At 34.1% G+C, this 23,986-nt stretch overlaps 1 protein-coding gene across 4 annotated transcripts in view; it reads right to left on the bottom strand.

Annotated features, from left to right (window-relative positions):
• The window catches only part of LOC143229852 (vesicle-associated membrane protein 7-like), a 48,620-nt gene that overhangs the window by 17,246 nt on the left and 7,388 nt on the right, over positions 1–23,986 (bottom strand). For all 4 annotated transcript variants that reach the window (XM_076462690.1, XM_076462687.1, XM_076462688.1 and 1 more), the window contains 5 exons: positions 22,124–22,173; positions 19,985–20,072; positions 19,494–19,584; positions 9,221–9,288; positions 1,365–1,457 (listed from right to left, as the gene is read on the bottom strand). In XM_076462690.1, coding sequence (XP_076318805.1) covers positions 1,365–1,457; positions 9,221–9,288; positions 19,494–19,584; positions 19,985–20,072; positions 22,124–22,173 — 390 coding nt within the window. The remainder of the gene's footprint in view (positions 1–1,364; positions 1,458–9,220; positions 9,289–19,493; positions 19,585–19,984; positions 20,073–22,123; positions 22,174–23,986) is intronic.

Raw genomic sequence — 23,986 nt, forward strand, 5'->3', positions numbered from 1 at the left:
CCTGGTCGTACAACTTCATTTGATTTCATTATTGATATCAGAGGAAAGAAGGAGGTATTTGTTTAGGAATTTTAGTTTTCAGCAATCAAACACACAACATAATTGCCAAAATAGATTGTTTTTTCTTAAACATCAAGTTAAATTACACACTGAAGATTATGAAAGAAAACAGATCTTTTGCATTTATTTTGTTGAAATTTACTTAAAATTCACAAGATGAAAATACATAATAGTAACAATTTTTCTCTTTTTGACAAAACAAAAGTGCAGTAAATGTATGCTCAAAATGAGGATGTAATTCAGCTAAAGAATAATATCTGATAGCTTTTATCTTGAAACATTCTTTACTGGTAATTAATAATTGTGTTACATGATGGGAGCTAGCATAAAATTGTACCAAAGAAAAAAGAAATTATGTCCAACAATCATAATATCAAATACAGGAAAGAAAATAGTTGTATAACAAAAAAAAATATATGAAATGAATAAACATTACAAATGACTGGAATTTCAAGTAAGTAGTTTAACTGAAGCATATTTCAAGTCGTCCCTATATTACATATATATTTAATTTTATTAACTTAATGAATTTTATAACTACTATATATATAGTAGGGTTTGTATTTATTTTATAGCTTTAGTTTAGTTTAAACAATGTGAAAAGCTAAAATAACCAACAGATACCTTGCAATTCATAAACATTAGCTTGTTATGTTATGTCATACGCATGTGAAATATTGTTTGTTTGCTTTAACAATACCCACTAATGATATAAATATACCCAGTTAACAATTTTAAAGCAATGTGACTAACTGTTTTTTGTTGGAAAGTTTTAAAAAAACAAGAAAACAATCTCTAAGCTCTTTTTGTGGTCCTGTTCAACAAACCATCAAAAATAAATTGTTAACTTTGGAATATAAAGTGTGTGCTTTGTGTGTGTATGTATGTGTAAAAAAAATAAAATAAAGAGTTTAGAACATATATTGCTAATTCAAATAAACTCAGAAGTTTTCTAATTTATGAGCAAAGTATTTTACCAAAAACATTAAACTTGTTATAGTTATAATACCAATGCACATTTTTATTTCTAGTTTCAATGAGAATACTTGGGAAATAAAGAATTCTCTATTTTTTGCCAAGGATTCTCAACACTGATAAATGACATTTGGACAAAGTGTTCAGGATAGAGGATAATCTATTTGCATTAAGTACTTTACTGTGGGTTATGAAATACTCTTACAAATTTATTTCAGAGAAAACCTACATTTGATAAAAAGGTAACTATTGACACTTCAGATAAAACTTAGTTGAGTTACACTAAATAAAATAATAAAAAAAAAGTTAAGCACAATAACTGTACTTACAATGATAATTACAATAATGATTATTGTCAACTTTATATTTTTCAGCAGCATTGAACGAGCAAGACCTCTACTGGATTTTCGAAATGAGACAGACTAGAAAAAATAAAAACAAAAAATAACATAGTAACAAAAAACTACTGATTTTAACTGAAACTAAATCACAAAATACAAGTTAAACTGAAGAAAAAATGTTAATACCACTGTTATCATCATGAAATATGATCAACTTGGAGAAAAGAAGGCAATCAAACAACAAACTTATCAAATAAATCTGAATATACACCCACCCACCCACACTTATACATACAACACATAAATAGAACAGATATGAAATAAAATTATTAAAAAGATTAAGTCTAAAAGTAAACTTTACTTTCATGGTTAATTTAAAGGTTAGAGGGAATATTTGTGCTTGTTGTAGGAAACATTTTCTTGTTGTGGTATTTTGTAACTGAATGCACAACAATTGTAAATTGTTAAGGTAGTGTTGTGTATTTAAAGTAATTCAAATATTTAAATAGCTACCTATACTCCTCATATATGAGGTGAAGCATGTGAATGTCTGAATGAACCTGGAAGCTTTGCAGGTTATCTCAGTGACTGTGAAATTAAATCTCGGTGGGTTAAAAGTTTTCCACATACGATGCCCACCAAATATCTTTCGTACAAAAGATACTTTGAGCCAGATTGATTAAATATGACAAACTGAACATGTTATCTAGTAAGACATAGCAATGCTTTCAAAAACTGGATATTAGGAGCAACCTTTAAAACTTAACAAGATAACTCTAAGATCATACTAACAAATGAAGAAATTCACACACAAAACCATAACACAACATGGCTGTCTAAAATGGGGGTCAGAGGGATGAAAGGTCCATTTCCTGAATATCTTTCTCTGTACAATCAACAGTACTATCTACATCCACCCCTCCCTTGTGTGTTTGATGTTGTTTGTATTTCCTTACTCAGAATTTCATTTTTGCATACATTAATAATATTTAAAAAGTTTTTCATGTAAATACAGTGATGTCTTCCATATTTCCATACTCCTAACTTCATTATTACAGTTTAACAAAGCTTGAAAAAAAAATTTCCCATGCATGCACACATGAAACTCTTGATTACCAGTAAAATCATAGTTATTTTAATTTATTATACAAAGACAAAACTTTAATTACTTTTTTTCTTGTATTCTTCCAGAGCAGGAGTAATGTCAAATACACACTTAAGCACTAAAATAAATTAGTTTTGGTAATGCTTCAGCGATATGAAACTTAAAAAAATATTTTCTAAAACTGAAACACAACTCTTGCTTTACACAATCACCAAACTGTTTTTCCCCATAAATGTTATGAGGACACAAAAAAATGAAATGTTTAACTGATCCAAATATTTCAAAGAGTAAACTGAAATCCAAAAAGGTATTTGATCAATCATGCATATTACACACAAAAGTGTATTAAATAAATAACAAGACTGTTTTTCATTACTTTAAACTATTAAATTGTGCATTTGTATAAATGTAAGTTATTACTAGTATTTTTACAGTTAAATGAAAAAGAGGAAACATGTAAATGTCCCTGAAGATTACAAATTTAATTCACTTTTTAAAAAAACTTCTGTTTTTGCTTATTTTTTTAGTTGAGAATACTATGTTTTGTAGTGGACAGAAGGAAACTGCAATTGAGGTGAAAATATAAAATCAAGTGTGGCAAAAACTAGGAAAGGCTCTCTCTTAGACGAACAACTGCCTGCTAGGACAAAGAGATCAAGTGGTAGCTACAGATAACCTCAGTTGCTGTTCCATCTCCACTTGTAGTTATATTTCTTATGTGGGAGATATGATAGCAAAGATGAATCATGGTCACAACAATCAATCAATCTAGATGTCCTGAGACCATCTGGGATGGCTACTATGGGTTTCTTAGAACAGACACTATGAGATGTCATGACAAAGCTGTCATGGTTTCCTTTGGGATGACAGTCATCCCAGGTTTAGTTGTCATGGCTATAATAAATATTAAGTGAAAGTGGCACCTACAGACACCTAGAACATAATGGCAAGAATCCCTTGTTCTAGCTGTGAATGAAGAGCTGTCAGCAAGTGGAATGAATGGATATTCCATCTAGCAAACAACACAGCACATTCAGGAAGGTCAACAGTGAGTTATAAATGCAGCTACTCCAACTACTTTGTTTCTGGATTGAAACACATGGTCACAAGCTTGCAATGAGAAGTGTGGTGATTAGATCAAACAACATATTTGACATCAAATGCTAGGTGTCTTTATCTCTCTCAACACAGGTTCAATAAATATGACCAACCATGTAAACTCTTTGTAGGTATAACACTTCTGACTTTCAATATAGCATGCATATCTTTCCAAAATTTGGCACTTTCAGTTAACATTGTCTTTCACATACAAATGTTATAGTTTTTGTGAAGTATTCTTTAATAAATTAAAATAAAGATTTTGTACATGAACATACTTAGTATTTGTTTTAAATAGTTTGTATGAAAAATAATTTTCATGTTAAGATTAATACCTTTTCTCATCTCAGATTTCCTTTGTGTAAATCTCAAAACCTCCTTAGTACATTTCAAATGTTTTTTCAGTAAAAAATTTATATAATTACCTATTATCTTCTGCCCTATTTCAAAATAGAAAAAATAAAAAATCTAAATAACCCTTATTTTCTTTCTAGAATGACTTTAAATCATACACAAAACTATATTCATTTATTCTATGTAGCTTTAGGCTCATAACAGTATACATATATTTATAATTAAATATTATTGTTTTATTGCACTTTGAACCTCATCGAATTATTGTCTGTGCCATCATAAGTTGTGAATCACTCAGGGCATTTGCAGCTCATATTATGCTATCATATCACATTACTCATGAGTTACTACAAGCTTGCATGTCTCCTGAAACATTTATTTATTTATACTAATCTAATTTTAACTAACCTATCTAGATTTATAATAAAAGTATAAAAATGAAAAACAAAAAATAAAATATCCAATTTTCTTTTTTCTTGCTGTTGATTATCAAAGATACTTATGCCTATTTTTTTTACACTAATAGTAGTAATGCACTAAAATTTTATTTATAAATAATGCATCAAAGAACATAGACTAATAACATGCAAAATGCAGACAATTTCTTCTAAAAGCCACAATTTTTCTGGCTTTGTAATTTCACATTACATATTCATTTTTTTTTTGCTATGTGAATGAAACTCATACTAAAAGAGAAACTGACAATTATCTGTTCAGGGAATGACATTATATGTCATTTGATAGACAAAAACCATAGCTTTTTATTGATTATATCTAATATAGCATTAAATGTACAGGAAAACTGTTAACAAATTCTCAAAGAGGGGAGAGGGGATGTGACAGGTGGGTATAGCAGGAGGGGTGTAATTTTCTATTTGATAGCTCTACAACCAAATAAAATTGAATGTTATAAAAATTATGGTTTGTCTGAGTAGTGACGATTTTATAGATGGTGATTTATATGTAATTTTGTACCTTTTCAAGGGGTGGTGAATAAAATAGGATTGGTGAAATACTAAGATAAAATGTGTCATGTGTGTCACACTAGAGGAAATTTAGGTTGTTTTTTTTTAAATATTGCCTTGTAGAGTTAAGAACATACACTTATACACTATTAAAACATGGTTTATTAGGTAAGAGTTTATGCTATACTAACTGGTATAACACAAACAAAATGTAGTTTAATAAAATTTTGAATGTAAGTCACTTACATTTTGTGTCATGTGCAGTAAAGGATACATGGAACCAGACAGTTAATGATACAAAGAGATGAGACTAAGTGTAGAGTAGACACTGGAGCAATTTGGACTTTTCCTTACCTTGTTGTGTTTCAAGCAGTCTCAGAGAGAGAACACTGCTATCCCAGTGAAAACAGTTTCATTTTGGTAAATAGTAATAAACTAAATGCAAGTTGAGAGGTGCTTTATTGATTTTGGATTGGCAGTGTGTCACAATGAATAAAAATCATTGTCTCCACTCTTAATTAGGCATTAGGGAAGGACCTGATGCAGACATCCTCAACTAGTTTCTCTTGTGTGACAAGTAAACTCCAAATATACACAAAACTACCCAAAGCCAGTCAGAGTAGACATGTAAACAGAAAACTTCAAGTGACTAAACTGATAAACAGGTTGTAGTGCTTCTGAATATGCAAATAGTGTGATATGCATGCAGCCTCGTATATTGATGTCATTTGCTTCAGTAAAGAATTGGCAGAAGGAACACAATTTCACATTGAGAAATTAAGCTGTAATTATTCAAACAGTTATCTGTCTGAGGGATGAAAACAGCTCAAGTGTAGGTCTATAATTATGAACTTTCACTTTTACAGCTTCTAGTTGAAATGGTCATTGGCATAACAATGGAAGCTGAAATTATGTTGACCAACCATGTTCAAAAGCACATGTATGGCTTCCCAAACATCTGAAGTAATTATATAAGGATTTGATTATGTATTTGTAATCAGTAAAATATATATAAACTAAATAAATTATTCATTGAAATTGGTAATATATTCATAGAATCATATGGCCATTTATTAGGAAGGACAACATTAATACACTACACAGACACAGGTGATGCACATCTAACACAATAAAAAATACTTTGAATACCAAAAATGTTGTGAGTATTGACATCAAGTAGGTGATAAAGGCTTGAATAACACAGAATAATCATCTTAAGTATTGTAAGGAAGGTAATGGGAACTCCAAGATTCATGGAGATGTCTGAACAAGTTGGAAGGATCATGTTGTTTTAAGATGCCAGATTTGGCTTTTGGTTTACTGTCAGTCAAACCAGGCAAGTAAAATAGACTTAAAAACACTTTCAGCATTTGGTAAAAGCAGTATAAATTCCTTGTCATATCATTCATATGTCACTTTCATGAAGTTAATGGAATTTATACTTCAAGAGGCAGAAATAAGGATAAGCCTCATCTATGTTGATTAAATTTTAACATCTGACTACACTTTTCAGGCCATTAGTGAAAATACTGAAATAGTATTTCAGTACACCAAAAGATATAAAATTAAGATTTAAACTAAAAAAGTGTGTACTGATATGCATGGATGTGGAGTTTCTGGGCCACATGGTTGGAAGGTATAGAATGTTCAATGATCCTTCAAAGGAAACCCAATTTTTAGCATTATAAACTCTAACACTGCTTAACCACCAGAGGTGATTTTGAAATAGTATAATCACAGATAAAGGATATTCTGAGTCATTCACCTGCTTATACAATAACAGCTTGTGAAAGATGACACATGATAAAGGAACTACAATATTTGTTAAACATTCACTAAATGCATAGATCATATGTTATTGAAGTAACTGTAGAAAGTATGATTAAAAATTAGATAATGATACTGCACCAGTACAGATTGTTTACATCAGCAGCATGAAAATGCTAGTGGATCATCTTGGCAATCGGAGAATACATGCTAGTTTGTTGAATGTCTGGATTCTGGACACTACACAGTGGTCAAAGCCATTACAACAGCATCAACACTTCTGCAATTGAATAGACACCACAATTAACTGATAAGAAACTTCTGAGGTCAAGTCCAGAGAGTCAGTTTGAATGCTGTTGGCAATATAGCTAGGTAGTGGTCTACAAGATATATGGAAATTGTTCAGTCAGTGAGGAGTGCACAGTGGTGTGTGATATTGATTTTATGAACCAACGACTAGAGGAAACCAGGAGATATCATACACCATAACACACATGTATGACCACACTGCTAATCCATATCCTGATGAGTCTCCCAATAATGAACCAATGACTAGAGGAAACCAGGAGATATCATACACCATTGTACACATGCTTGACCACACTGCTAATCCATATCCTGATGAGTCTCCCAATAATGAACCAATGACTAGAGGAAACCAGGAGATATCATACACCATTGTACACATGCATGACCACACTGTTAATCCATATCCTGATGAGTCTCCCAATAATCAGAGGTCAAAAGGCATATTATTATATTTATAGGCTTATATTCTAAAATTTATTGAACTACTATTTTATGAATGTATGCCAATAAGTTTGGTGTCAAATTGTAGAGTATAATTCCAATTTTAGTATTACATATTACTTAATTTCTTAAAGGTAAATATTAATTTTTTTGTGTCACATAATATGCTGAAAGCAGCTTTGGTTCAAATTAGACATTTATGTCCAAATACAAAGTCTAGAGATTTTTATGAATTAGAAACTCAAATTCCTGATATTTGCAAACTAAAATATACAAATAAGAACATCCCATCTTTTCTATTTTCTGAGATATTTAGTGAATCAACCTAGATGACCCCACCTAGGTCTTCCATTTTTGAAAATACTTGCTTACATACAACTACCTCACTCACTGAAGTTCAGGAGGATAGTTATCTTGTATTGAAAGTTGTAATATGAAAACTATAACCACAACAAGATGGTTTTCAGTTTGGTGCATAAGATTAAGGTCACAGTGAGAGAGTTAAAGATGCTGAAAAATGGTGTTAACACTGCAACATATGTGTTGACCAAAGGAAAAACTAAACAACTATTCATCTCTTGGAATACTCTGACAAAAGGTTAAATGTTATTCTTAGTGGAGAAACAGACCTGGACAGAGCTGGAACTCCACCTACAAATTAGGAAGTTAATCAGTATGTACTGGTCATTATTAATTACTTCGATTTGGAACTGAAGCTCAGTTAGTAGTCGATATTTCAATACAGTACATTGTTGATGTATAGGACGAAAAATAGATAACACAGTTTGAAATACCTGAAAAAGATAATTGAATTCAGCAGCCAAGTATTAAGTTTGATGACAAATTACGTTTCACCATTTAATACTTAGCCTGATGGTTTAGCTGAATAGGAAATACAGACTGTTGAACCCACATTTGATATATTTCTAAATAATTAATGAAACAACTATTTGTTTGCTTAATTTTGCACAGAGCTAATCAAGGACTTTCTGCACTAGCACTCCCTAGTTGTAAAATGATAGAGGGAGAGTAGCTAGTTAACAACATCCATCTCCAGTTTCTTGAGCTACTATTTTACTAACAAATAGGGGGATTGACCATAATATTATAATGCTCCTATGACTAAAACAGTGAGCATGTTTGGTGATGGTGATACAAGCCCATGACACACAAACTGAGTCAAGCATCCTAATCACCTAGTTATGCCTGGCCAAAGGAAATTGGTAGATCTAACAGTATACCACAGTACCATCCACACATCTATCTTTTACTTAAAATCCACAAACAAGGATATATTCTTCATTTCACTATAAGGTCTCCAACTAAATTATAAAATTTCCAAAAGGGATAAATAAATCTCATTTAAAAAATATTACCAAAAACGTTAATATTAACAGCACAACAATCAACAACAAAATATCTAAGTTATGGTCAGGAAAGCAGTTTATGTGAGATTTTCTGACTCTTAAGCAGTGAAGAACATGAAAGGTGTGAGAATGAAGAATTATGGATAAATGATGCATATTCTGCAGTGTTTGAAGGGCATTCAGATACGTAGAGTGACGTGTTTTTGGCAGTCTGGGTTCAAAGTGAATAATATTTACAGTGTTACACAGTTAATTTTACTTGATTTGAAAGTGAATACCATACTTTCTACATTAGAATGCTATAAAACTGAGGTGCATACATAAAATTTATAAATAAAATGAGCAACATTAAATTTTCCTTTATTATTCAAAACCAAAAGTGGTTAGAAATAAATAGTTTTATACATCTGTGCATAGCTAACTGAAAAAAAAACTTACTGTGGCATTCAGATTTTCCGTTTTATCCACCAAGAGCTCTAATCTTTCTCCTCTGCTTGCAACTGTGTCTATGAAGAAAAGAAATAAAGAACAAACATAATATTTTAGGACAAAATGTTTCCACAGATACAAGTTACGGTGGCAAGGGTAACAGGTTTATTTTAGATCAGATTGGATTCCTGCCTATTCAATAATTTCATGTTGCTTTGAGAACTTATGGCCAAGTGGATGTTAAAACATTTTGGAAGAGAAATGTTCCTTCAGTAGTACAGTTAAATACTTTAAAGGTAAAGCAAAGAAAATTCTGAAGACTTTTCAATGTTCTTCATAAATTAATTCATAAGAATCTTATGGTTTACTTTTGGAAAACTTTTTCATTGTTGGTTCAACACCTGACCCTATTTGGTTGATGTTTTGGTCTTTATAATTTGATTTCAACATTTAGCTGTAAGTTAGCATTTTATTAAATTGAAAATGTGTTTCCAGTTATAATCTCTTCTCACGTTACAGCTATCACTTGACTGCTAGAGTTTCTTTTCCTTTGCCCACCTCATCCGAGTTTTGATCTGACCTCTTCTTACTTGTTCCAGTCTTAGTCCCCACTTAATAGCTCTTGGCAGTACTTGTCTTATGACATTCTATACACTGATGCACCCTCTATCCTGGTATTGTATGTAAACATCTCTTTAGACGATATTGTCGCTTTTTCTCGGTTGACCCATTTTACAGTCTCTAACACTGGTTCTTAGTAGGGAGGAAGGGCAGTAGAGTGTAATAGGAGGTGAATATTATTGGAAATACATTTTCAACTTAAACAAATGCTAACCAAAACATACCTTCAGTCTCATTACAGCTAGAATTACCCAATGATAAGGTGAAGGGGCCAATGAAAGTATTACCAGACACAATGAATCTGCACTGGTTGTGGGCTATGGGAGAACTGCACAACATCCAGAACAAGTATACACTTCACTTGGAGCCTAAATCATGAACTGTGAATGGAACTGGATGGGATCTTTCATTACCATTTACCAGGTCCAAACAAAGTAGACAAGGTCTCACTACTCGTGGTTAGAAATATAGGGCTATAAATCCCACATTGGTGGCAAGGGTGTTTGGACTGCAATAGATATACTTGTAAAAATATTCCAATCTGTAGCTATAGACTTATGTGTTTTGAGCCACCTGAATTGCGACAAGAAGGTAAGCAATACTGAAGTGGACAAACCTCCTGCTCAAACTGAAGTACAAAACACCCAGAACTTGGAATGATGGGATCCTGTATGGCATACTCAACATGAAGAAATAGAACTTCTTTGGTTTAAAAGTATGCAGTCATCCTCACTCCTCAACCATGTGGGTAAGGTAAATTCCACTTTTCCCTATAATTACGGGGAGGACATGGAACAAACTGTTCAACCAAGTACTCAGAATGGGGTCACTCTGAGTTCAGAATTATGGGGAGACAATGGACACTCTTCCATGATCGAGCCAATACTGATCAAAAGAAAAAAGAAGGTTCACTCTCAATCCAACCAGACAATCAAGTGTAAAATCTTAAGTGGTATTATGAGTAGGCTGCCCCATAAGCTAGAGCCACTCCCACCAAAATCTCGATCTCAAATACTCTGGAGGGATAACATACCAGCCTGCACAGTGTCCACCAGCTGGCAATTGAAATGGGTTGCTAAGGGCATACAAATGTGATGATTATGATAAAATGTGACTTGCAGATGTCTTCTACCTGCAACAAAAGCACAAAATAAACAATATGGATCAATTTTAGTGCCTGCCCCATCAAGGTAGCTGGGGATAAATCCCAAGAAACTGAAGGATCCCAATGAATAGAAGGCAGCCATTTAGCATCTCCAAAAGCTTCAGTGCAAGTAACATGACACTTCAAGGCCCTTACTAAATATAACAAAAGATCAGGATCTGATCAGTCATTGAGGTGAGAAATAGGTGTCACATGAATCAGTAAAAAGAACTTACCTGTTTCAGTGGCTACCAGTGTATTAAGTAAGCAGGATTGTCTGAGTACAAAAGGGTGCGAGTAGAATGATAAAGCATCTTCTGCACATGTAGTACAAACAAGCCAGACCACTGATGGCTGAAGGTAAGGAGCAATAAAAAAAATAAACCTATGAAAAAGTTGATACTGGAAACTATGGATTCAAACTGACGTTGAGACAGAGAATGTAATGCTGCCTTTATATCCAAGTTCAGCAACAGAAACAGTCATTTTAGGAAAACAAAATGACCCAAAAAAAGTTAAGGAGGCTGGAGAGCACTAAGGATTTAAAGAATTTCCTTTCCTTCTCTTTAAGTATTGAAAGGTAGCTGATGAGGACAACTGTGTAAAATGTCAAACCCTTGTTGGAGAAACAGATAAAAAAATGTCTGAAGAAAGTGGGTTCAACTTCCTCACAATACACTATTGTGAATAAGTGTACTATTTCTGTTAATAACCATCCATTGTGGGATGATGCAGAGACTCAAACAGGTGCATGGCAACCTTAAAAGTTAGATACTAATACTGTGGGAAGAACCACACAACTTATATGTGGGATATATGTGTGTAAAATATGAGATTGTGGCTAATTCAACAGAGATAGCCAAAAATGAAATGGAAGAGGTGGGCACTCCTAAAGGTACCATAAGAGCAGAAACCATGGTTGAGCCAGCTAGTCTGATGTTATCAAAAGAACACAAGAGATTGCAAGAATCATAGCTAGGATGTTGGATAACAAATGAACCAGTGGGTAAGCATATAAATGCAATCCTATCCAGTTATGATTGAATAGATATGTTGCTAAAGCCTGAGGATGAGATATTAAAGACCAAAATGATAATGAGTGTCAAATACATCAATCTTTGATGTCTTGAACCAAGAGTAAATCTAACAGAAAATCCATCGATGAAGCATCCATTCTGTTAGAAGAATCCAGTTGTGCCAAGACAATCCACCAACAACTTCATTGCCCCTAAAATGCAAGTTAGTAGGATAATATGAAGAGAGTGGTTCAATACAGAAAATCCAAGAACTAAATGCAAAAAGGTCTTGGAATGAATGCTTCCTTGACAAGAAATGTAAAACACAACCATGGAATTGTGAATATGAAGTATAGTAGCCTTGTCATCCATCCCTAGGCTCTGGAATTTCTGACCACTGAGAAATGCACCTCACTCCTCAAGTGAAGCAACAATGAAAAATGGATCTCTGGACAAGGTAGTGGCAGAGGAAGACCTATCACAGTATTGTCACTACATAAGAATGAAGATGTTTATTCTGAAAAAGGAGACTATGGAATCCAGTGGATAGATGTTCATGATTTACTGGTCTCAGCCCAAAAGAGAAAGAACCATCCATGTAACAGGAGAAGGATACTCGAGTAGAAGTTGGACAGTTTATTCTCTAGCATGGGGCTTGATAGGAGATGGATGAGGCTGACTAAGATACATGTTGAAAAAAAATACCCAGATCGAAGACAAGTTGTTTTGAAGTAAGCAAAGATTTCTTGGCTCTAATAATGGGATCTGGTTGGTTGCTTTGGAAAGCAGTAACTGGGAATGAAATTTTGCCAACTGAGTAGATGGTGCCAACAGTAGCCAGCCATCCATGCAATGCTGTGTGCACAGACCCAGGAAAAAGAGATGCTGAGAAAAGGCTTATATGATTGAGCAGAACACATGATATTGATGCTAATCCTTGAACTGCAGCATCTGACACTTGCACACAATATGTAAGTAATGGCAAGATTATTCCACTATGAAAATATGTAGATAGGTATTAGCAACATGGAACTTCATCATTTACAGTCCTGGTGAAAAACGCTAATAGGTGCTGATGTTGGGAATCAGGATATTTGAACAGGGACAGAACTATAACCACTTCTAGGAGCAGAGGAAACTCAAGAAGCTAAAGATAAAAGATGCAGATGAGCATCATGAACCCTTGATTCCAATGACTATGGAATGCCCACAAAAGTCAAGGAAAGGGGAGCCTTACGTAACTCATGGAAGGTGGCAGCAGGTAGACAAATCCACTACAAAAACAATGCACCTCTACCAAATAAATCCCACTAACATACCAGCCAAGACAAAGGGAAACTACAGAATGGACAACCAAATCAAGGCTGATGCTAAAAATGGTCCTAACTCATCATCAAATTGATGTGATGATCACTGAGGCTTTCAAAAAAAGTTGTAGGAATGATAAATATCCCAGAACCATAGTTAGGGTCAGAAAAATCCTAGAAACTTGGTATCTGTTCCAGCTGAACACAGACTCTGTTCCAAAACCCCACTTTTTCAGGAGCAGGTTTATTCTCTGAAAGTGTTGATATACTTCCACTTGGTAGTATAGTAGGCCAAAGCATATTATTATGACAAATGTGATGGTCACAGCACAGCTGTCCCTTTATATCATGCTATATATCAAAGGTGGGATAGGACAGATTTGATTTGCCTCTGTATTAAACACAGTAATCTGGGAACTTTTGCCATATATCAGAGTGAAAAACAATTTTTTTTATTTTTTTTAAATAGGGAAGTCAAATAAGTAAGATGAAAAATGCTCAAAGTATCTCCGATGGTCATGCTACAAAAAACTCTTTAGAGAACACTATGTCATGGAAAAATGACAATATTATCTCAGGATGTTTAGATACAGTACCAGAATAAAAGGTGTACTGATGTAAGTCGAGAGTGTCATGAGACAGATATTGCCAGGGGCAATTGAATGGGGAATAAAAGACTGGAGCAAGTGAAAAGAGGTGAGACCAATGCTTAGGTGGGCAAAAGAAAACAAACAATAGTAGTCACGTAATAGCTTGGCCCTATAAAAAAACATTCTATTTGTTGCAGAGAGGAGAAAGAGGATGTATTTTCTTTTTCTTGTATTGTATTTTCTCACATATGTTTTCTGTTGTCCATCTTCCTCTGCTGACTTGTCTTCTATGTTATGGGTTGCAGAAGGTTTACACAACCTCTTTCTGTTGTTTCAGGCTGATTTTACAGTTGTGAAGGTTGTGTGTTTGCAATGGACTTCCCTTGGTTTCTGCATGACACATTCCTGGATCCTGGAATTAGGCTATCTTGTGGGTTTCTGGAGTCAAACGTTAGGTTTCTTCTTGACTCTGAGACTTGAGGTGAAGATGGTATGATCTTCATCCTACCACCACAAAGATATCAGTACCCAATGAGGTTCTGAATGTATTTTAATTACTCAAGACTGTCTGTTACACTCTTGTCAACTATACATCATGGGATTGAATGATTCAACTTTCTCTTTAACACCTCATTACTCAACTATCCCTTCCAACATGAATGTGCTCCCTTCATGTTCTGCCATGTTTTGGTTGGTTGATTTAGTGTTTTATGGCACAAAGCAGCTAGGCTATTTGTAACAAACGTCCGGTAAAAATGTAAAAATAAAGTAAATGTAGTAAAATTCATAAAAGGAAATGAAGGTAAAACAAAACAGCATTTAAAAACATAATTAGCATAAAACCAATGCTGACATCCAGTCTATAATGTTAAAAGAGAAACTACAGTAAGAAAAGTTGTAAAGGACTTTCTGTAGCATAATGGTAATTATCACAATCCACCAGGAAGACTAACAGGTAAGTGCAAGAACCACTGTCAATCACCTGAAGTTGGTCTTTCCAGTCCTGGTTCTGGGTTATGTGTCATAATGGCCATTTTCAAAAAGTAAAGTAATAAAAGTTTTAAAAGACATGCAGCAAAATTGTAATAATAACTCGCCAGGATGACTCAAGGGTATTTCAAAGGGATAGTTCAAACAGCAGCATTAGTCACCTGAAGTTGGCCTTTCCAGTCTTAGTGTCCAGTTAATTAATGTTACGGCCATTTTCTGCTTTTCAAATTGAACTAGAGAGATTGTGATTCTTAAAAGGGAACCACATTAAGAAAGGTTTAATGTGTAAATGTAAAACACTTAAACAACAATAAAAAGATTAATGGCCTTTACAAAACTAAAAACTTTATCAAAGTGGACAGTGTCACCATCACCAATGACACTGACTAATGTTACGGACAAACCTTGGGACTGAACAGTATTAAAATGGTGTCGTTGAGAGTCGTAACAATGGCAAGAAAGTAAAATGTGGCTTACAGTGATCTGAGTGTTACACAAACAACACACTGGTGCATCAGTTCCATATAAAAGAAAACGATGAGTTAAAAAACTGACCAATGCATAGTCTAGTTAGAACAACTTCCTCATTCCAATCCTTATGAAAGCAAGACGGCTAAAGTCCAATATAAGGTTTTATTTGAAAAAGCTTGTTGTCATGTTGCTCACTCCAAGTGGACTGCCAGCTGGCACGGAGCCAAGCCTTGAATACAGGACCATAGTCCATGTATGGAATAGGGTCAGTGATGATAGTGCGAGAGCAGATAGATTTAGCTGCCGTGTCTGCACGCTCTTTCCCACGAATACCAACATGGCCTAGTATCCAGAAAAACTGGATAGAAGTAGATGTTAATGATAAATGGGCCAGTCAGTTTTGAATATCAGCGAGAACAGGGTGTGAACCAACGTGAAGTGATTCCAGGGCCAGTAGAGAACTAAGCAAGTCAGTATAAATAGTGCATTTGGAGTACTGCTTAGCTTCAATATGATCCAGGGCAAGAGAAATGGCGTACAGTTCAGCTGTGAACACAGAAGCTGCAGTGGGGATTCTACGTGCAACCACCAAACTGCAACAAACCATGGCAGAGCCCACAGAGTCATCTGAAACCATCTGTATAAATTAGAATGGAAAGATTGTTCGAAAGATGTTCAGTATATAAAAGATGGTATTTCCAATCAGGAGTATCTGCTTTTCTCAGATGGCTTAAAGAAATGTCACATTTGGGGACTGTAATAAGCCATGCTGGGATGGGCTGACCAGTGGATACTGCAATGTAATCCAAAGACAGACCCAATACATCCAATTGCGCATGCACGCGAAGGCCAAATGGAGGAATGGCAACTCGTCTGTTCTGAAGAAGTATGGCCCACTGAGGAAGGAAAACATAACCCCAGGTGGGATGCTTTGGAAAGGAACGAAGTTTCGAAGAATATTGTAAAGACAGTTGCAAATGGCAAAAGTGCAAAAAAGGTTCATGAGATTCTACGTATAAGCTCTGAACTAGGGAGGTGCAAAAAGCCCAAGTGCAGAGACGAAATTCTTGATGATGAATACGGTCCAGCATCCTTAAGGTCGAGGGTCTGGCAGAGCCATAGACTGGTGATCCACAGTCGAGTTTCGATTGAATAAGAGCACAATATATATTTAACATAGAACATTGATCTGCTCCCCAACTGTTAGTAGAGAGGACATGGAGGATGTTCAGTGCTCTTGTGCATTTGACCCATCACTGCTTAATGTGTGGTATAAAGGTCGGCTTACAGTCAAAGGTAACCCCAAGAACTTGATCTCAGGGACCACAGGCAGCGAAACTTCACCGATACAGAGTTCAGGATCAGGGTGAATACTCCGTTGGCAGAAAAAGTGCATGCAAATGGTTTTGGAGAGAGAGAGAGATTAAAACCATTTACCGTCGTCCAGTTTAGTACATGATCGAGGGCAGTTTGCAGTTGCCGCTCAATATATCTCATGTTTAACGACTGACATGAGATGTGAAAGTCATCGACACAGAGCCTGTTTGCAACGGTAAGAAAGAGTTGTTCATTGAAGACAGTAATCCTTATATTGAAAAGTGTGACACTATGGAGGTCTCACAAAATTCCATACCATGATACAGTTGTATCATAAGCCTTCTCAATGTCAAAGAATACTGATACAAGATGTTATTTGAGAAAAGCTTCTTTGATGGGTGTTTGAAGTCGAATCAGGTAGTCCACAGTGGAGTGCTGTCGTCAGAACCCTCACTGTATGGATGAGAGGAAGCTGTTTGATTTGAAGAACTAAATGAGACAAGCATTAACCACCCTCTCTAAGGTCTTACAGAAAAAACTTGTCAATGCAATTGGAGGGTAGTTTGAAGGAATCGTGGGATCCTTCCCAGGCTTAGAGAAAGGTAGGACAATCACCTGGTGCCAGGCATCAAGAAAAACATTCTCCTGCCAGATCCAGTTAAAAACTAGCAAAAGAACAGTAAGAGAAGCAGGAGATAGATGGCACAGCATTTCATAGTGTACATCATCAGGTCCAACCAATTTACTGTCAGGTTGATTGGGCAGGTCTTTGTTGATGGAAGAGGATTCCAGGGACTGAGGATGTGAACGAATGATCATTTTGCATCATGGGGTGGAAGAAGATATATCCAAGGAAATGCCTGTACCCAAAACCAAAGGGGGAAGATCTTGGGATTTGTTGGAATGTATGAAAGGGACTGAGATGGGTGTTGAAGTTGATTTATCAACCTTTTTAATCATGGAGGTCAAAAGACTTTTGATTCATTTTGTGAATGCTTTTTTTGGAGACAAAGAGAGATTCATCTGCACTCCCACTATAGTAGTAGAATGAAGTGCAGCAACATATGTCCAAGATGGAGTGGTGGACAGCAACTTGCAAGCCTCAAGATAAGTAATGTTATGAATCATTTTCAAAAGTTGCACCTCTTTTTCTTCCAACCAGTTAGGGCAAGAACAAAAGTAGAATGAGTGAGAGCCATTGCAATGGACACAATGAGGATCTGTTTCACACTTTTTGGCATCACTGTCCTTGCCACCACAACGAGTACACGTCAAGGAACAATGACATGATGTCTTCGGGTGACCAAACCACTTACACTGGAAACACTGGAGAGGGTTTGGAATGGGTGGCTGTACTCTGCAATTAAGATAACCTGCCTCGATGGTGGCAAGTGGATGTGGTGATGTAAAAGTCAGAACAAAGCCACTGGTCAGCATCATAATTCCATCTTTGCAAGTAGACATATGCCTCACTGTAGAAACTCCTTGGGTGGAGAAACCAGCAAGAATCTCTGACTCAGGATGTTCTTCAAATCCCTCTCAACTATAACTTCTTGTGATGAATTCAAAATAGCATGAGGTGTAATCTCAATAGGTATATCCCCAATTGCCTATGAATGCAAGAGGAGTTCACTGTATTGAGATGTGTATGTTGCCTCCAATACATCACCAGATCGAAGCTTCTTTACCGACATTGGAGAGCCAGCACATCCTTCTAGTCCATTCTGAATGAATAAGAGAGACATTTGCCCTAAAGGTTTGTCTAAAAATTAATGCAATATAAGAAAGTGAGGTACAACAGGTGGTATAGATGGTGAGGATTGCTGCTCAGAATCTTCAAGACATGGTCATTTACCTATAGCCTGTTTTTTCACTACTTTATAAAGATTTTTATTCGAAGTATCCATAATGAAGAAAGGATAATTTTGGTGCCCACTGACCTCACCCACCATGAAGCCCTACAAGGGAATGCACTACAATGTCCACAACATCTGTTGAGAACATCCAACACTGGTACTTGGTTGACCCAAGCCCAAGTGGACCATCCGATTGGCCCAAGGGTGGGACCACCTCATGGCTACCCATCTACACGAATTCAAGGTCAAAGTTGTGTGTTAGCATTGGACCCTTCAACCACCAGGATCCTCTCCTCCCTTTCACAGTTCACTATGCACGGCAAACCTGTGGGTGTATGTTTAGATCCCAGAGGAGGTAAATTGAAAGAACAGAACCTTCCCTGGGAGGTTCCTTCACCACTTTCAGGAATCCTCACAGAGGGGAAATCTTGTATTTACTGTAGACATAAAATAACAATATAAGTTCTACCTAATTCTTTTGAATTATATATTCTAGTAATTAAGAAATGGTTAAGACTTAATAACTATTTAGAAAAAGAAATGTAATATTATCAAGTCTGTTTTTCTATTCAATATTGGGCAGTCCTTGAAAATTATCTTCTAAGAAATAAAACTGAAAGTATGTGGAAAGAAACAGATTCAAATTAAAAATAAACTAGTTTAATAAATGACGATGAAGTAAAGAAACTATCATTATAAATCAAATCTAATATTCAGAATTTCAAAATGTCATTTCTTTTTAAATAATGCTTTGTTTTACATTCTTACATTCACCACAGTTTCACCCAGACTGATTACATACTTCTTTCTTTCTATATTTTATTAAAGACTAATGTTTCACTCTAAACAAAGAAACATATGTTCCTAAAATTTTGATACATAATTTCAGAAGATAAAAACACATAATGAGCCTTGGTTATGAACATGAAACAATTATTAAAAAATACAATAATAGACATTACAAACTTACCAATATTTTTTATCATGATATTTTTTAAATCATCCAGTTCACCCTGCACTTTAGAAACTGTATCCACATCTCTGCTGTCTGAATAATATTTCTGTTATGAATTAAACTAAAATTGAATGTTATATTTCTCATAAAAAACATTTTCTTAATACAAGTACAGTGATTTTAATTAAGAAAAATAAAAGTGCAATTACAACTACTACAATGAGATGAGATAGGCTCACATAATTTGTTTTTTATGATCTATGTTTTCTCTTAGTTTTATTTATGAAGGCTAACCTTTCACCTCTTCCTGAAGAATGTCTGTCTGTTGCACAAAACTGCAGTTTCTTACAAACATTTTTACAAGCTAAAACAGATACAAATATCACTTAAAAAAGAATTTATCTGGTACATAAAAAACTAAAACAGTAATACTTAAATCTTTATTAATTTATACAGTTGATGCAGTAATATTAGAAAACCTTCACATTTGAAGTCTTACAACCTACCATTTGATTAGCAAGAGCCCGAGAAAACTCGCTATTCATGGCATAAGGAAGGGCTGTTTGTGCCCGAGCTCCATATGTTGTCTTAAACCTTTGTGAAGGGGAAAAAAAGTCATTTCACATTGTTATACTTTTACTGGGGTTAAATCTTCCAACTATATTTTCTTTCATGTTTTGTTATGCCCTTTTACAAGCTCAGCACTAAGTCTAAGGGCTCATGATTCTAAACTGCAAGATTCTATACTTGTGGTAGGAACAGCTGAGATAATTCATTGTGCAACTGTACTTAATAACACAAACAAACACAGTTACACAATGAATTAGCTGTTCCAACCACAAGTGTAGAATCTTGCTGTTTAGAACTGCTAAGATAATTCATTGTGTAACTGTGCTTAATAACACAAACAAACACAGTTAAATTAGTTTATATTTTAAAACTACTAATACTAAAGCATGAACTTATTCTTAGAATGGATGCAACATATCTTCAAATAAAAAATGAACTCTTAAGCCTTTAAGCACACAATGGACTCCTCACTTACAAATATACAAACAAGCATTTGTGTATTTGCAAAAAATCTAGAACTCCAGAATATGACTGCTATTTGCTTCATTCCATGTACTTAGGAGACAGAAATAATGTGAATACAAGGATGAATAGGTTTTTAATCCTTAACAGATGGAGTTTTGAAATATATTTGAAAAGCAGACAAATTTTCTAAACATTTGCTCAAGTAAGTAATCTACGACTTATAAATACTTGCAAATGAGATTAAGCCACATCAATCAAGATACAGTATATGTAGTATGAAGTAATGATTATGATATGCAAGCACGTTTTTACACACTATTTACAAGTCTTTAAAATCATTCATTTATTTTGTTTGCATGTAATTTTAGTATAAATAAATGGATTAAAATGCCATTAAATTGCATTGTTTTAGTTGCTTTGTGACTTTTTTCTCTACAGTAGATAATGTTTATTCTGCCAAGAGGATAATGCATTATTACAGCATTTGGATAAACATGATTAGCACTGTACTACTCTATGTTGACCAAGCTGACTTAGTCTAAATGTAACATCTAACCAATGCTTTCATAAAACAAAAATCATGATAGGATGCTGTCAACTGAACAAAGAAATCAACTTTGTGTGTTAAATTGACACACACTTTCTTATTTTGGTTCTATCCGAAGTTCGATAAACAAAGGATTATTTTAAAATCATTGCATTTAATTTGATGGAAGTATTTCCTGAGAAAAATAATGCTGTAGAGCTAAGTACAATCAACTAGAGGTAACAATGATTCTGTCTGTATAACTAACTATGCTGCATTTTATTTTTGTGTTTTGTAATAAAGATTTTATTTCATTTCCATAAATTTGCCCAGACTCTTTATTCCACAAACACTGATTTAGTTATCAGTTTCAGAATTACTCTTCTTACTTCCTGATCAAATCTGCTTTTATTAGAAGATCTAAATATCTGACACTTGTCAAGAAACCAGTTTTTACCTGAGAATTCCGCAAGCTTAATTTTAATAACACCTGCACACTGGAATCATAAGAGAAGTTAACATAAATAATATTAAGACAAACAGGTTTCAAACAAAACTACTGATGTTTAGCAATGAGAAAAAAAAAGAATTAAAGATTTTCTTTACATGAATTTTGTTGCATGTTATTTTTGTTTTATACATACATGAAAATAACAGAAAGATCAACATACATAAAAGCAAAAATATAAGAACCTTGAAACAGGTATCTATGTGCAAAAACTATGATGATGGAACTATGTCTACATAAATCATACAGCTAGTTTCTCTTGAATTTTATTAAAAGTGTACTACGAGTTTTTCAAAAACACTTTTAAAACAAGTCAAATACTCTTCTCGAGACATAATAAAGAATTTTACAAATACTATTATTTACGTTCCCGCTATTCAGTTTACACTTTCTGTCACAGCATTATTTATTGTTCACAAATTAAAGTTACTATTCACATTCAAACTTCAATCCTTAAAATATGTAACCACATATAAAGATAAATATGTCATGATTTAAAGATATGTCAAGTGTCTTTATAATGAACAGACATGCTTTTATAGATTATTGGTAAAGTAGAACCTTAAACTACTGTACCTTTGTCTGATCTCATTGAGAAAGGCAAATGCTCTTGACCTTTCAAATTCCTATTAACAAAAATAAATATCATCAAGTATCGAAATGAAATAAAAAGGTTATATCCACAGCTAAATGTTAATAAGAACAAATGGTTTTTGGAGGCTAAAAATATTTATATAAATACTATTTCTCATTACTGGGTAGTATGTATTATAAATAATTCTTCCAATAGAGTAATTTATCTACATATATAGCACAACACTACAAACATTTTTAACAAGTCACAATATGAAGTATACACAATTTTTACAAAAAGGTTAAAGATAAGTACAATACAATGATAATACTTTGAAAAGGTTTTCTGGTTATTCTAAAAATGTATTAGATCAGAATAAGTTTTTAGCTAAAACATACTAGTGACAAATTAGCAAAAGAAGAAACACACATTAAAAAATTACAAGTACTTTTGTCAGTTATATTGCCAATATTACTAACTGTAATGTTATTGACAATGAAATGTTTGATGAATCTTATTAAATCCCATAAATGCAATTAATAACCCTATATAACTTGTAATTAATTTCTTGAAAATCATACTTAAAATTACCCATAATATATCAATGTCCCTTACCCTCGTGACCTAAACTGTTGTGAGATCATGAAGTAGGATGCCTGTGACCTGGTCAGAACTGTTTTTGCATAAAATTATTGTGGTTGAGATTTTTTAACTTAAGGCTATATTGTAAGTACAGGACAATAAAAATGCTACTGAAAGCAAATCAGGGAAGTGTGTCAATCCCCTTTGCACATCAAGCTATAAAACACAATTAATAATGATAACCTTAAATAAATCCATAGTTAAGTAACATAAGTCACACATTTTGATACAAATATGTCAAATTTTTACACACAAATACAAAACAATTTAACATTTTTTACGAGTGAAACTGATTTCACACAGATACTGAAAAACTGACAGCCTTTAGTCGTCGAGTTTGCATTCATTATGTAAACATCCATCTGATTCAAAATTACGGATAACTTTGATGCATGCAAAATACATGCAACCAATATTCCTCCACTTTACCACCTTTCACACCTTACTGAACATGCATCGGGAGATCTCACGTGAGCCCTGCTTCACAGCATAAACCAGATTTCGAAGCTACAGTCATGTTAGAAAAACTACATATCAGGCAGTTCTGGAGAGTTAGGTGGTAAATTTTCAGAGATAAGTAACTGTTTGAAATTAAATTTTATTCTAAAAGTTTAAAAATTAGATTTATATTTGAAATATGGAAAAACTGAATATTCACACTTGCAGAGATGTAAACTGGGAAGAGTTAAGATGATACAAACACATATGTGCTATAAAAAATGAAGGTAATAACCTAGATCATGCTAAAAATGTGTTTAAGCTAAGCTGTTTGACAACTGAGAACCAAAAAAATTCATGAAACTGATTAAAAGGAAAACAAGCAGATCAGGCCAGCACTACACACAGACTGAACCTAAGGACATTCAGAGAGATCACACAAGAAAGGGGTTAGTTATGCTGGGAAAATGTTTATACGTGGATCAGTAACTTCAGCCAATTTATTAATGTAAATGGTTTCAAGATCCATGGAGCAAAATTCATCATATGGTACAGACAACCTATTTCATGCCCCTCTGTGAGATTCTGCTATTACAATACAACAATGAATATCCTTGGTAAGACACAGAAAACAATATTCTAAATAAAAATATGGGTCAATTAGAGTTGGTAACACAACTGGCTAGAAACATTGGTTACTATAGTCGTGGTACTTTGGAGAGTACCAATATTTGGTAATAAAACTTGCCAAGTAGGTTTGACTTTGTTTGTTGTTGAGTACAAAG

This window comes from Tachypleus tridentatus, chromosome 10 (genome assembly GCF_004210375.1).
Source record: "Tachypleus tridentatus isolate NWPU-2018 chromosome 10, ASM421037v1, whole genome shotgun sequence".
NCBI lineage: Eukaryota > Metazoa > Arthropoda > Merostomata > Xiphosura > Limulidae > Tachypleus > Tachypleus tridentatus.